Raw genomic sequence first — 16,916 nt, 5'->3', positions numbered from 1 at the left:
TTCTTTTGTTTAATTTATTTGAGGTGATTAGGAGTTTACCAGTAAACAAGATAAGACTATAAACTGTATTTGACCTCAACCTATTACATTTGAACTGTCCTGTCTCATAAACACTACAATTAATCTGTAAAATATTATATCAAGGTAGTGAAAGAGGTTGATCTGACATGACAATTTATTTCGGACTTACCATCAGTGCGCAGTATAAGAGGAGTGGGTGGGCCATGAACATGCGTTTTTGTGACAGTATTGGTGACGACACATGTGTAGTTTCCCACATCAGATGGCTCCACCTTGGCAATGTACAGGTTTCCTGTTTCCTGAGACACGAACCGCCGTGAATCCTGCTTTACGAATGATGGGTACTCATTAAAAATCCAGCTGAACGTCAGGGCTGTTCAGGAAAAAAAAGAAGTACAAAAATGTCACTTGACATGAATCATAAAAAAGAAAGAGGTCGTTTTACAGCCTGGAAATTTTGCATGAACATAACTAGAGGATGTCGTGACATTTCTGGTCTCTGCTGAATTGAAATGGCAGGAGTCAGCTCTGCTCATGAATCTTGTGCCTCCCCAGAGTTGCTTAATTAGCATTTGGGCTACATGCTAGGGTGAAAATTAATCAGGCTGAGGAGGGTTGTGGGGCTTGGAGGGTGAAAATTAATGATGCAAAAGGATAACCAGTGTCCTGCGATTCTTTGGCCTCCAGTCAAGGGGATAGTAAGACTACCTAAGCAGTCCATTTTTTTAACCCTGCTTTTTTTTTCTAAATATGAAAGATAATCAGTGCAGAATGGCATAATAACAATATAGAACATTCAATCTTAGTGAAGTCAATGTTTTAAAATAATACATATATTAGACATGGAACATTACATGAAACGTAATAATTTTACAGCAATAATACAACCAAATAAGAATATAATACAAATATATACAGAATGTTTAGGTTGAAGCTACAAAAAAGAAAATAAGTGTTCAAAAGTGGCTATAAAGTCAGTTAAATTGTTTCATTTAAATAATTACATGCAAACTACATTTGCTTTTGCTGTATATTCCATACTCTATCTCACAGTGGTGTGCAGTATGTTATAGAAATTGCACTATACTACATCAACAATCATGTGACAACCTGGCAAGTAAATTCACTTGAGGATACAGTTTCATCTGGATTACTTTAGACTGCAGCCTTTTTTATCTGCACAATAATGTGGAAGAAAAAATAGTCATTAAAAAAAGCAATACCCAATGATCTAAAAATGAAAACAAGCATATGAACAAACAAAAAATCTGGTTCCTAAATATGGACCAGTGCTTATGTAGAAGCCCAAAAATGCCTTATTATTCTATTCTATACACTCATGCACATGAACAATCAGTCTATATTAATGAATATAAATGTTTCTACAACAGCTCACGCAAAAGGACGTGTAGAGAAGATGCTCAATATAATTTAAAACTAATGAAAAAAGTAATATACAGTATATATATATATGTATATATATATATATATATATATATATATATATATATATATATATATATATATATATATATATATATATACATATATATATATATATATATATATATATATATATATATATATATATATATATATATATAATAGTGGGTGTGGTAAACTTTTTAAAGAGACATTATATCTAACATTTATGGAAAAAGAAGCAGACTGATGTACATGCTGTAGATTTTACAAACATACAAATGATTACAAATATTTGTCATATTAAAACCCAGCAGAATGTCATTGCTAATTCTCTCTCTCCAGCTTTTCCACTGTAGGTTTCCACTGTTTGTCTATCTTCTCTCTCCCCCTCTCTTAATATTGCAGACTGCTTACCTATCATCCTGTGTCATGCCCTGCCCATGAACACTGATTTGTTTGTATTTCAGGGAAGACTACAAAGGCTGGGCCTGCTAATAGTCTGAGACCCTTTTTTTCTTCTTGGAAATTGGTGGAATTAGATTTTTAAGACTAATGCCTTTATCTTCTATGTTTGCTTTTTATACTGTATATTGTTTCAAAATATATTCTTTGCTTCCCTTTATCCAACATTTGCATCATATGCTGATCATTAAATATTAAAACTAGCTGAATTTGAGGTAACATTATTTTATATAAAATACCACCATAGCTTAGAAATACCAGCTGCTGTACCTGCCCATGCTTTGTAACAACCGTTATGTTTCCAAGTCTTTAGAACAGAGCACTATAATTATATAGATATATTTCCTGGTTTATTAATACTACTACTACTACTACTACTACTAATAATAATAATAATAATAATAATAATAATAAGCTCAATTTTGTTTTTTAATTAGGTGTATATAATTCAAATTCATGTACACAGCACACATTTCACCACATCCATGCCTGCAACATGTGTATAATTGAATGAAATACCTCTGAAAATAAATAATGTTATCTGTGAAACATATTCAGCTTTAGGTGTTTGAATCTGTTTGTGAAACTGAAAGAAAACACACTAGCTCCACAACAGCATCATAAGAAGAATAAGCCTTTGACTTTATGCATTGGTATTCTATATTAAGGGTGCAGTGACCTTTCTCTCAGCATAAGGGCTCTTTGTTTAGGCTTTCTTTGGCTTTGAGATGGATGGAAAAAATAACATTGATTTTAAAGCTAGCTGTCAATAGTTTAGCCAAAGGAATGCCTATGAGAATTGGCAACAACATCAAAAGATCTTAAGGTGCTCTTTTCATCATGTCAACAGGCATATTTACAAATAATGTGGCATGTGAAATAAAGAGTTGCTAGGTAATTTAACTTAGAGTAGCTAATCATGCTCACAAAATGACAGGCAGTGGCATGTATACATTATAATTTGCATATTAATAATCTCAGATTTGAGTGAAATAAGGTATGAAAAATTTGGTTCCAATGAATCTGTTGTAGAAAATCAAAATAAGGTGCAAACGAGCTCACGGTGTAATCAATCCACCTACTGGGATGTTTTTTAGGGGGGTGGGAGGAAAACATCCTCATGCATTTTTGCACAAAGGCATTAACATAATGGACACTTTTAAAATTGTGTGTAAAGAAGAAGTTTAGAATTTTAATATATAATGTAGAGAAAATTGACCAAAGATACTTATTACCAAAGATTTTGCCTCTTTATCTCAACACTGAAAGCCTGTTAATTCAGATTTTATTGCCATCTCTCCATATAAAAGTAGTACACATTGAAATAGAATGCTGTTTATTTAGAATCCCAGTGCAGCACTCGATAAGACTACAAAACTCGACAAGACTACAAAAGAGGATTGGATGAAAGGAACCAGTGCACACAACTGTATGTAAACTGTTGACTGTGAAGAGAAGTGTAGCAGGAAGACCAGTTAAAAAGTGGCACCACGTAAAACATGTCTCATAACCACTGAAAGTGTCCCACAGCAGCATTATCAAGAGCAGGTGTGCAGGGATGGATATGCGATGGCGGGCATAGGGAAGGGATTGACTAGTCCAGTTAAGTGTTCGGATGCAGTGGTGTGTTGAGTAATCTGACCCCTTCAGGGTAGCTGCTTTAGATTTAGACTGTGGCTGCATGGATGCACCAGTACATTCTGCCTGAGGAGAGTACTTAAAAGGGTGGGAGCGGTCATTCACATTATTAGTGGCATTTGAGCGACAATATGTCAAAGGTGGACCCTGATTTCGGGACAACTAATGTTCATATCACAGAGAGGGGAATGCCAGGCTCCCTGAAGCTGTAGACATGAGTTAGCAAGCAAGTATGAGTTAGCAAGCAAGCATGCTGATAGTATGGTGTAAAGCTCTTTCATGACTGGATGGGAACTTTTAATTTCTGTCACAACAGGAAGCCAGTGAATTAAATCTGTATGAAAGTCACAGGAAAGAAATTTCAGAGATTAAGAAACGGATGAGCAGCAGAATTTGCAATGCTCTGGAGAGCATATATTTTTTTTTATAACTATTCATGTCTAAGAAATGTGAGTGCTTGTATGAGAATGCAAATGTAGAATATGTATGCACAAAATTGTAAAAACACAATTAAGTAAAAACAAATAACAAAAATAAAACAAACCAAAAAAAAAAACCCTGCATGTTCGTGGTTGATGTAGATTTGTAGTATAAAATCTAGTGGAAAGCCTTTCTAAGAAAAAAGGGACTTAATATATAAAGGATGTTAATATATAAAGGAAAAAAAATCCAAAAGGTGATCCAGTCTCCTCTGACAGACATGGGAAGTCAGACAGAATAAAAGAGGCGTGAAGTGTGTCATCACCACAGCAGTGCTAGGAGAAACCTCGAGAAATTATCACTGAGCTCATTTAGTTAGTATATCTAGGGTAGTAGTATAACTGGCCCTTGGGAATCAATAAAAAACTATCAATAAAAAAAAGGCTGAATTGTAGCCCTCAGTGAACTTGTCAGCAAGAAAGGAGATGATGATCTGCTGATTCACAGAATGTAAGGCCATGCTCTGACTTGGTAATAACATCTGTCTTGGGTGATTCGATCTGAAGTAGACAGCAAAATGGGATCAAATGTGACTTGTGATACAATCACTCAGACCATTTACAAAGGTGCTTGGGACTGATGTGGCCACATTACATTTGTAGCATGAACACTAATTCCCATTGCATCATGAACATTAAAAGACTGGCTAATTACCATGTTTCCAGGTTTTTTAGAATTCACACAGAAATGATGCTTGTACTACCAAACCACAATGTTTTTTTCTGTGACTTGGGAATTTTGCACACATCATATTCAATACAACTGTACAGTATATTTCAACTTGCATATCAAATATGTGAGGTCTCTATGAGGCCTCAGCATTTTCAGTGAGCTCTGCTCATTACTCTATAAATATATTTTTTCAATGGGCTACTTTTTCATTTACTTTATTTATTTATGACTAATTAGGAATTTTGCTAAAAGAAGTATGCTCCAAAAACTAGAGCCCCATGTCTTCTGGATGTTTTTGAAATACAAAATGAACCACGTGAACCAGATCTACGTCTGTGCAATAATTGGAAAGATTCATACAAAATGAATTAAATCTAAGGACAGTTAAAAAAATTGGATGCTCGTTGAAGTATGTGCGCCTGATTCTTTCAGCACCAGTTGGTGACTTTGTGTGAAGTTTATGTTTGCAGCTTCCCTTTGACATTTGTCTCTTTTCAGTTGCACATGAAAATGAGATGTGAGAAAATTCTCATGAAGAGAATACTCTTCATGAGAATGCACACGAAGAGTATTTATCTTAGTAAAGCTGCACAAAATGTTGCCTCAGATAATCTGTTTTGGGCAGAACTGGCAACCCGTGTAGTCATTAAAAGCAATCGTACAGTAAGTGGTCAGCATAAAAGGCATAAAAAATATTTAGCTACAATTTTAACTATAATTAAATATGATTTTGGCATATTTATACTGATCTCAAGTACAACGGTGTTACTGAAGTTGAAAACTGCTATTTACTATTATTTAATTATATTTAAAAAACATATACTCTAATGTATTATTTTTAGACTATCACTGTACTTGTTACAAATCTCAAAGGTATTTTCTTTTTCATTTAGTTGATGACTATATACTATACATTAACTTAGTCTCAGTTTAGCATTCAATCATTGCTGTTTAGCATCAAGTTAATTAATGACCTTCTCATGCTACACAATGTAGTTAGCACTAAAGCTATCCATGTTTGTTTGAAGATGGATCTAGCATTTTTACTGGCTTTTGCTAAATGTTTAAAATATAATATATAATATATAATATTTTTCTAATGAAATAATTAGCAAACTGCATAACATTAGCCATGCATAACCAGCAAACATACAGTGGCTCAATAATTGTTTTAAGGCAAAATGGTGCAGTTGATTTGAAAGCAAATATTATCTTCTAACAAGATGATCGTATAAATAATAAAAGTTAGCATTTATGTTGAAAATAAATCATACTAACTTTATTTTATCAGTTAAATACAGTTAATTTTTACTTTTAACAGTTGACTACATATAATTGTGTAAGATTTGAACACATTATCTATAGTTTTGTTTAAGTGTAATTTCTAAGAATTTGCCATTACCAAGTCTGAGCAGTGAAAAAACTGTGGACCAAACACACAGAACATCTGTGTAAAGAAATATATTTTTGTTGAAAAAATTCAGTTCATTTTCTTTGAGCTTTATTTTTTTAAAAAATTTTTTTCTTATATTTTTTAGGGTAAAAATGGCTTGATACAGAGAAAAGCCAGGAAATGTTGTACAAACAAAAATAGTCTGTGTGTACACACAGCTGCGTGTAATTTTCTTTTTGAAAATCACACTTATCTTAAAAATTTATTATACTTGAATGGGCTATCTATAAATAGTGAATGCAAATTCGCATCGTTGTGAAGTATTGTCAGTTACCATCTTTCCAAGCTGTTTGTTATATTCCTGTGATTTCTGCCTGTGTATGACTCTGTATCAGGAGCTCTGTACGCTTCTTCCCAAAACACCAGAGGGGGTGCTGGCAGGTGTTCTCTCATTCACCTCTTTTATTGTGTGCTGTGCCCTTACCTGTGTTCCTGCCATGTCACCTGATCTTTGTTAGTCTTGATTAGTTGTGCTATATATGTCTGGTTAGTTCTTTTGTTCTTAGTGAGTCATTGTCTCTGTTCTTATATTTGTCACATCAATGTGAATTATAAGTTATAATGGAGTTAAGGCTATTATCGTTATGTGCGGTCCGTTGTTATGTCTGTAATGTTTGCCATGCTTGTTATGTTTGTTAGGTTAATGTTGTTTAATTAAACAATGAACGCACTGGAATCTTACATTTGGGACTGTTCTCAGCGGGGGTCATCCCCGCCCTCAGCAGCGTTTCTTTGGTTTTTGCTTATTTTTTTATTGTTTTTTTGTATTCTTTGCTATGCTGATTGCTATTCTGGTTTTCGATCTTGTGCCTATTTTATGACTACGGTTTTGCTCACAAGTTGGATTATATCAATAAACACTGCACTATGTATTCTTCACCATCCGCTTTGGATAGTTTATTCCAAGTAACATCTCAAATAAATGTACTGAGTTAATAATTTTAGGGCCATGAACTGCATTGCATAATACTTTTAAAAAAATGTGTCTTGAAATTCGAGGCAAAGAGGCAACTCACAGTGTAGCAGCTATGGAAAAGCCTGCAATTTTATACTCACCCACTGATATCAAAGTGGCCTTGGTAATGGCTCTTAAGACAAAACAAACAAACGAACAAACAAAAAAAATAAGTAAATTAAAAAATGGGAACGTTATTTTATTTTTCTCTAATTATTTTAGGGTTTGGAGTAAATTTTGAAAAACGCAAAATTCCAGTCTGTGACAATTCATTAGCCAGCAGCCAGCTGTTATCTTTTTTTAGGGAAATTTCAAATCTGAGATTGAGTTAAGATGTTTTTAACAAACAAAGTTTCACAATAACACCTATCAAAAAATGTATAAATTAAAAAAATACACAAACTATATATATATAAAAAAAAACCTTGATAAAAAACCCTCTATATTGGTCTTTGATCATATACAGTTAGCACATCGTCTGTAGTCTTACAGCATTTGAATAGATATGAGTTTTGATATGAGTCAGAGACTTTAACCTGTAGGTCAAAGGTTAAGGGAGAAGGAGACCATTCTACTGTGCAGTTTATCATATGGCCTTACAATGCTGTTGAACTGTATTGTAATACTTTCCAGTTTTCTATATGATGCAGCCAAACCATGCTGTCTGCCATTCAGCCAGAAGCTCAACAGTGTGCTACACAGTAATTGCAGCATCTACTGAGTCAGCACTTGAAACACCCATAGCAATGATGCAGTGGTTCAATAAAAATTGCACTTTGATTCTGGCCTGTTCCACCACCATGTAATGACACCTGATGCAATAGGACAGCAGTTTAATTATATAAGACAGCTGGTATGATTGAGCTTATGGATAGCTGGGATGTCACTGACCTTTCAGTTAATTCTCTCTGGAAGGAACTGGTTGCCAGGAATCTAAGGATCATTAAGACATGTATGTGGACAGGTATGTCTTGTTTCTCAAGGTTGGTCTTTTTGCAAAAATAGCTTGTCATCATCATGTGCTGGAAAATATTTATGGTCTCCAAAACTTATTTCCTTAATTCCTTAGTCTATATTACAGTATTCTAAAAGATCCATATATAGATCCAAAAATGCTATTGCACAGTAGATCATCGTAGATCACAGTAGTGCATCGTTTATTCTGCCATATGTTTTGAAATGTGAATCTGCACAATTGAATCACTGCTAAATTTAGTGGCTACCCACTAACAGTCATTAACTAATAGGCTAACCACTATTATCACCAGCCCATCCTATTTCAATAAGAACAGGGTCTGATCTAATTGGAAGCATCATATAGTTATCTGGATCTTTCTATTTTTTCAAAATAAGCTACTGTATATGGCTTTGATAATTAAATAAACGATTTTCATACACAACTAGTCTATGTAACCATTGTAAGTCTGTGTAATTTGAAATTAATTGATGTTCATGAAGCCTATTGCTTATATTGCTATAAAATACTGGGGTGGCTTAGTGGTTCACATGCTTGCATGGTTGTCATGTTTGATCACCGCCTCCATCCTGTGTGTGAAGTTTGTATATCCCCTGTGCCTCATGGGTTTGTTCTGGATACACTGGTTTCCTCTTCCCAGTCCAAATGCATGCCTTGCATTCTAATTGGTATTTGAATTGTCCATTGTGTGTGAGTGTCTGTGTGTCCAGGCTGTCCCTCTTGATGTGCCCCTAATCCCCTGAGACCGCAGGTTCCCTGTGACTCAGGATACATGGTACAGAAGATAGAAGAATGATACTGTGCAAGGGATTTACTGTCTACAATTCACAGATAAAATCTTAAGCTCATCTACACTACATAACTGCAATTCTCATTTCCCTGAATACCAAAGCTGTGTAAACCTGGCATCACTAATGAAGACTTTACTGTGGACCATAATTAGAAGCTAAGTTGTTCTGTCCCGTGTAACTGCATTTACTTGTGTGACTCAGTAGTGGTGTGTCATAACCTAGATCAGCTATAGTGCAGCATTATTACTTCTAGTAGGTAAAATACCATCACTCTATAACTTAATAACGAACACAATCAAAATAATACTTTCATAAAGGCTCATAATATTTATGTTTCAAATGCATTAACACAATTATGTTATTAAATCATCAACAACAGTCATTTTGGATAGCTTATGCTTATTTGGTCAGAGTGACATTTCTCCTAAATTGACTAGTTAGAAGCTACTTTTAGCATCATTACTCTTGGTGAAAATGGCACTCAGTATATAAAGCTGCAGCAAGATGTTCGTGAAAAGTGTACTCAAGTCTAAAAGTTAAAAGAAGAGATTACTGAAAGCCTTAGGTAAAACCAGTGTTAAAACATAGTCTAAGAAAATAACAGATAGTTTACAAATTAAAATAAATTCAACAGAGCCATTCCTGGGATAAAGAGCTCCTGTCACTATAACAGTTGAGGCCAATCACACTATGGTTACTAGGAATGTTACTTTATATTCCCTATCCACATTGCATCATGTTGTTTTACTCTAGAGATCAAATGAACAGAGCCAGCTAGATACGGAGTGCCGGAAATGGTTATGCCTCAATCAGCCAGAATGGAATTGTAATTGATTAGTTATTAAATCTGTGTTGAAAAGGATAACTTTTTGATCGACCTGGTATGTCTTTATGAGAACTATATTATCATATCAATTGCAGGACAATTTTCCAGAAGATGGGGTATGTATGCAATTTTTTATTACAGTGCTGCTAATAAAACTATTTGCTACTCTTTTCCTACTCAGTTTGAGACAATGCTGGAGCACTGCTAAATATTCAGCAACTTTTAAATATTGTAGAACTTGTAAGGGCTATGGAAGTTTTTCTTATTCTCAGGCTTATTCTAAAATTTAAACTCAGAAAATGTCACAAATCACATTGCTTCATGTGAGTATAATATAAATTATTGGGGCTATATTAGAAAATAAATAATTAGCCAAGAAAAAAATCTCATAAAATAGTTTATTCAACACGTTTTAGGTAAAAGATAGGACTAAAAATGTGTTATAAGAGCAACTCAGCATGGAGCAAGTATGAATTCTAGTAGTAAATTGTAAGTATGAAGTATGACAGTAGCATTGCCTCAAATTGATCAGCCACACTCATTTATTTTATGAGCTGTAGTCTGGTGTGGGGTGTCTGTGTTTGTGTTAGTTTCTAACTGGGCTGCAAGAACCTTGCATGGGCTACAATGTTTGGTGTTATTTATACACATATTTCACGTTAAAGTATATGATCTTTTTTATGGGAACAAACAAGATTATAATAGCATTAAGAGAAAATGTTGTTACATTTTGCCCAGTGTGATCTCTCCATATGCGACACATGCTCACAAACTTTACAGAACTACTTTGATCACTTTACCCTTTTTTCACTGTCGATTTTGTCAAGTTGCCTATTGTAAACTGATAAAACAGTTAAACTGTATTTAACTGTATCAGTATAACTCCAATCTCAGTGGAGACACTATTCCACTCTTTCTCTATGTACATCCTATGTTAATAATCAGTTGCCTTTCCCTTCTCATACTTTTAATCCTGACTTGGTTGAACCCACATGTATTCTTTATGCTGTGTTTTTTTTTTATTTTCTATTTTTTATTTTTTTTAATTAAATTTCACATAAACATGACTAGTTTGTCAACAACTGTAATAATGAAACTAAAATATTACCAGATTTGTCATCACTTTTTTTGTGATTTGATTTGTCATGCCTTTTCTTCCACTCAGAGAGTATGGTCAATTTTTTTTCCCTTCACTCCCTGCCATGGAGGGCTGTGACATGATCAGGATTTACACTCATGATCTCTAGAAGAAAGGGCAAATGTATTTCTCTTACATCACTCTATGTGTCACAATCATCATGCACCACACTGCAGCATCAGAGCCCTTCACTGAAATGAGAAGCATATGACTTGTGAAGTGCAAGTGGAGACATACCATTAAAAACCACCATCTCTAAACAACCATCACCAAAACACCAATTAAGGGAATAGATTTTGGAAGAATGCCCTTCAGTGCTATCCCTGCAGATATTTGTAGAATGTGTATGGAACTTTCCATTTAGCACTATCAAGCAAAATTTGAATCGATCAAAACCACCATCCGCACCACCACCACCACCACCGCCACCACCAGAAAACAGCAAAGTAGCAACCACTACTTCTAATTAGAATAATAATTCTAATATATATATATATATATATATATATATATATATATATATATATATATATATATATATCATATCTTGTTATATTATATATACTGTTATATTATAACAAAATAAGAAAAAGGAAATAAAAATAAAAATAAAATAGCACTAAAATATCTTTAAGAATTTATTTCAAAATAAACTAAACTATTCATTATCCTTACAAGCTTAGGTATTTCCACATGAATAATAACGTAGATTGATTCACAACTGCTTTTGCTGACTGTTGGTAAATGCCTTTGAAACATCTAAATTGGAAACCTGAATGAAGTCGTTCTGGAGCTTCATAGTGGCTTAAACTCTTACTAAGAACGTGTGCGTTTTTTACTTTATTTTTTTTTACAATTTCAAAATCTGTAGCAAAGAGTTCAGAATATATGAGAACTAATAAGCTTTTTCCTTATTAAAAAATAGAAAACCTTGGTTTTGTTTTACTGGGCCATACTGCAATCGTATGCAATAAATTGCAATAAATTTTCAGCATAAAGGCTCAGACATTTTAATTTGACTACAATTCTTACAACAAATACAGCAGATACTTTATTTACGTTATTTATCCCCGATTCCTGTCCAAAATGCGACATCAACAGTTCCATACACTGGGACCCATATAGGATCTTCAAGGTATGTCCAGAATTCTGATTTGTCCAGAAGTAGAAGTCTTTGCTTTGAGGACACTCTAGAGGGGGCTGCCAGACGCTGACAAAATATGATTCGCTTTATAGGCTGGACTGCTGGGGTTGCAGAAATGGCTGAAGGAAAGTCAACAAGGAATGAAAAGTAAAGTGGATCTTAAATGATTTGTGCAAATTCATAGGCAGTGTGTAAGTGGATGTGAGTATGGGAAAGTCATGAAAATTCAAAGAGAAAAAACTTGAAAAATAAAACTGTCTCATACCTAACAAAGCTAAGGCTGTAGGTGATAAGGTCTGTTGACTAGTCACAGTATGTAATCTGAACTAGCTATTAACCTGGCTCTTAAAGAATTCCTTGTTATTTCTATGACAACAGTAATTGTAAGAAGAATCATATTAGCTGCATTTTTGTGAATTCCCAAAATAAGCTAAATACAAATGACAGGAGGATACAAGCATTTTGTGAACTTTTTTGTGAATTCCTTTTTGGAAACATTTTGGCAAATCCAAACTATGTGAACTCAAAGCATGCAATTAACATATAGAATACAAGCTGTCAGTTTCCATTGAATTGGATAATTCTGTTATTAAATGTTGATATTAAATAGCAAACATACTGTATAAACAAATAATTTGGAAAAACTAGGAGATAAAATTGCATTAAAAGTTTAAAGTAAAAAATATTTCAAAGCTTGTCATCACAATGACACTGAACTGCTGAACTGTTTATTAAATGTTGGTACTTGATAAATTATATTAAAATGCTCACAGACTAAAAAAATCTTTTGGGTGATATATCACATTAAAGGTGGAAAACAATCTGACATGATTTATCTTGGTTAATTTTTTATTTTTCCAAAGGGGGTGTCAAACTTTTATATCCACTGTATATTCATCCATTAATCAAAAAGATTAAAACAGTGTAAAGATGGATTTGTTTTCCATTGTGCCATATCATATATCACTAATAAATCTTAGCGGTCAGCCTCACCCACTTGCAGCTTGTTCTAATTTCATGTTATCTATTTTAGGGTTTTGACTGAGCTTTAATATTGACACAGCTGCCTGATTGTCTCATGTTAATAATACATGTAAAGCTTGTTGTGACAGCAATATGCATTTTTAATTATGCCACTTGGGATCATATGAGCTTGCTGGATGATGAAAAGAATAAAAACAACAAGATGGATGACAGTTCATCTGCAATTAAAACACGTTTCCTAAGCCTTTTGATATCTTTAAAAAAGGTTTGAATTAATGTGTCATTTAGTATTTCCATTAATGTGCTATCAGTTATGAACTGTCATAATTTAATTATGGATTTAATTGTCCTATGACTGAATCTTAATAATGTTCAACTAACTTGTTCAATGTGCTATATTATTCCTTTGTACCCCATGTAGTAAGCATATATAATGAGCAAGAAACAGTTTCTGATTAAGCCTAACTGTAAAGTGTTCTTTGAGTACGTAAAAGCAGGTCACATTATTATTTACATCTTGTTATGTTTCCTGTCTACTAAAAGCAAATCATTTTTTGTATTTCATGGTTTATGTAATGCATAGTGTTTATAATGTTCATTCTGTAACTTAAAAATGATAGTATGCATTTAATTAGTTGTTTTAATGATAATGAAACAAAATCATGAAAAATGTAACCAAATTATTACTTTAAATGGCATCACATCTTATTTAAATAAGAGTTTTATTTAAATAATAACTATACTATACACACACACACACACATACACACATACATATATACACACACACACACACACACATATATATATATATATATATATATATATATATATATATATATATATATATATATATATATATATATATACACACACACACACATACCCCTCACATTTTTGTAAATATTCTATAAAACCTTTTCATGTGACAACACTGAAGAAATGGCACTTTGCTACAGTGTAAAGTAGTGAGTGTACAGCTTGTACAACAGTGTAGATTTGCTGTCCCCTCAAAATAATTCAACACACAGCCATTAATGTCTAAAACGCTGGCCACAAAAGTGAGTACACCCCTAAGTGAAATGCGCAAATTGGGCCCAAAGTGTCAATATTTTGTGTGGTCAACATTATTTTCCAGCACTGCCTTAACCCTCTTGGGAATGGAGTTCAGAGTGTCACAGGTTGCCACTGGAGTCCTCTTCCACTCCTCCATGATGACATCACAGAGCTGGTGGATATTAGATTTATATGTGAAATCTATGTGAAATATGTCTATTTCACCATTATTTTCCAGCACTGCTTTAACCATCTTGGGAATGGAGTTCAGAGCGTCACAGGTTGCCACTGGAGTCCTCTTCCACTCCTCCATGATGACATCACAGAGCTGGTGGATGTTAGAGACCTTGTGCTCCTCCACCCTCCATTTGAGAATGACCCACAGATGCTCAACAGGGTTTAGGTCTGGAGACATGCTTTGCCAGTCCATCACCTTTACCCTCAGCTTCTTTAGCAAGGCAGTGGTCATCTTAGAGGTGTGTTTGGGCTTGTTATCATGTTGGAATACTGCCCTGCGGCCCAGTCTCAGAAACATGGAAGGGGATCATGCTCTGCTTCAGTATGTCACAGCACATGTTGGCATTCAGTGCTGGAGGCACTCATGAAGCCCCAGACCATGACACTCCCACCACCATGCTTGACTATAGGCAAGACACACTTGTCTTTGTACTTCTCACCTGGTTGCTGCTACACAGGTTTGACACCATCTGAACCAAATAAGTTTATCTTGGTCTCATCAGACCACAGGACATGGTTCCACTTATCCATGTCCTTAGTCTGCTTGTCTGTTTGCGGGTTTTCTTGTGCATCATCTTTAGAAGAGGCTTCCCTCTGGGATGACAGCCATGCAGACCAATTTGATGCAGTGTATGGTCTGAGCACTGACAGGCTGACCCCCCACCCCTTCAACCTCTGCAGCAATGGTGGCAGCATTCATATATCTATTTCCCAAACACAACCTCTGGATATGACACTGACCACGTACACTCAACTTTTCTGGTCGACCAATGCGAGGCCTGTTCTGAGTGGAACCTGTTCTGTTAAACCGCTGTATGGTCTTCGCCACTGTGCTGCAGGTGAGTTTGAGGGTCTTGGCAATCTTCTTATAGCCTACACCATCTTAATGTAGAGCAACAATTCACTTTTTCAGATCCTCAGAGAGTTCTTTAAAATTAGGTGCCATGTTGAACTTCCAGTGACAGTATGAGAGAGTGAGAGCAATAACACCAGATTTAACACACCTGCTCCCCATAAACACCTGAGACCTTGTAACACTAACGAGTCACATGACACAGGAGAGAGAAAATAGCTAATTGGGCCCAATTTTGACATTTTCACTTTGTGGCCAGCAGTTTAGACATTAATGGAAGTGTTAAGTTATTTTGAGAGGACAGCACATATACACTGTTATACAAGCTGTACACACTACTTTACATTGTAGTAAAGTGTCATTTCTTCAGTGTTGTCACATGAAAAGGTTTTATAAAATATTTACAAAAATATATATACTTTTTTTTTTTTTTTTTAATTTTTAAATATTTAAATAAAAAACTGTAATTATTTCAATAGTTTGTGAAATATTAAGAAGAAAATAAAGGTGTGAGATGTAAATAATAAAGATGTAAATAAGTTTTCATGGAGTTGTGATCAGACATTGGCAACTTAGTATAAATATACAGTATTTATATTGTTATATACATTGACACAGTACACAGTGACCACAGTGCTACATAAAAAAACATAAAGTTACATAAAACAACACAGAGCTAAGTCCTAGCCACATAAAATGCAGTGTGCAACCTAATGCAACTGTGTAAGAGACAGTGCAAACAGACAACACAAGACAAAGATTTGTCTAATGTCAAGGTTTAAAGAAACCTTGAAATTGCTACAATAGCATATAGGAATTAATCTGGTCTCCGATCAGAAAAGAGCAATGATATTCGTTCAGTATGTTTTTAATTCTTTCTTATTATTTTATAGCACCCCATACAGGTCTGAGGTTTAATTTCCAGATTACTAAGTGCAATTTCAATAATAGAATAGGACTGAGAATAAAATGAGACATTTTACACAACTTTGCTCAAGGCCAAATTCCTTCCTTTTGTATTCTCCTAAAAGACTACACAGCCATATGCCGCCACTTGGCCCTCAGGTCTGGTGCCCATGAATAGACTAACTCTTCTGTTATCTTTATTTGCAAAAAAAGAAAGCCTTTGCTATTCCTAAAAGCTCCTTACTCGAAAGGAAATGGGGTTTGAATACATTAGGTGGCTACATTAGTTGGTCACAACAGGGATGGTAATTGAAGATGACAAAAAGCATAGTTGGGTAAAATACAAAGAGAACTAGAGTGTCTATTTGAATTAAATTGTGTAGTGCAGTTAAAAATCAACACTTTTATACAGCAAAAATGTTTTTTTACTTTATTTATTTTTTAAATATCTTTATATTTTTACTATGTCTAACTTAGCCAATTCTCAGTGTCAGTGCAGAAAGAATTCACTTTCTTCCAAAAACCCTAAAAACTAGAAAGAGCCAATAAGTTGAAACAACACACAGATCCTGTATCTAATCTTGTATTCAGTTCATAATCAGTTGCTTTTGTGAGTGGCAGAGTATTCCTGAGTTTTAGATTGGGGCAAATTAAAATTCTCAGAGTAATCCAGTGTATTCGGAATGAAGAACACTTGATTATATCTTTAATATTGTTTAATTATGTGCCAAATAATGTACTCAATTCAAAGACAGATGTTGAATATGAGTTACATTATTCTTGTAACAAATTGGATTTACAGGCATATAATTTACAATTAGGAAATTTGCATTCAAACATTAGAAACACTGAAATGTCAAAAAGTCACAGCTTCTGCTAGCACCACCTGATTAAGTCAG

The 16,916-nt window shown here is 34.3% G+C and overlaps 1 protein-coding gene across 2 annotated transcripts in view; it reads right to left on the bottom strand.

Annotated features, from left to right (window-relative positions):
* The window catches only part of cntn4 (contactin 4), a 150,914-nt gene that overhangs the window by 68,709 nt on the left and 65,289 nt on the right, over window positions 1-16,916 (bottom strand). For both annotated transcript variants that reach the window (XM_060868386.1, XM_060868385.1), the window contains exon 6: window positions 191-394. In XM_060868386.1, the coding sequence (XP_060724369.1) occupies window positions 191-394 (204 nt within the window). The remainder of the gene's footprint in view (window positions 1-190; window positions 395-16,916) is intronic.

The sequence above is a fragment of the Tachysurus vachellii genome, chromosome 4, assembly GCF_030014155.1.
Source record: "Tachysurus vachellii isolate PV-2020 chromosome 4, HZAU_Pvac_v1, whole genome shotgun sequence".
Classification (NCBI taxonomy): Eukaryota; Metazoa; Chordata; class Actinopteri; order Siluriformes; family Bagridae; genus Tachysurus; species Tachysurus vachellii.
This window is presented reverse-complemented; position numbering and strand designations above follow the sequence as displayed.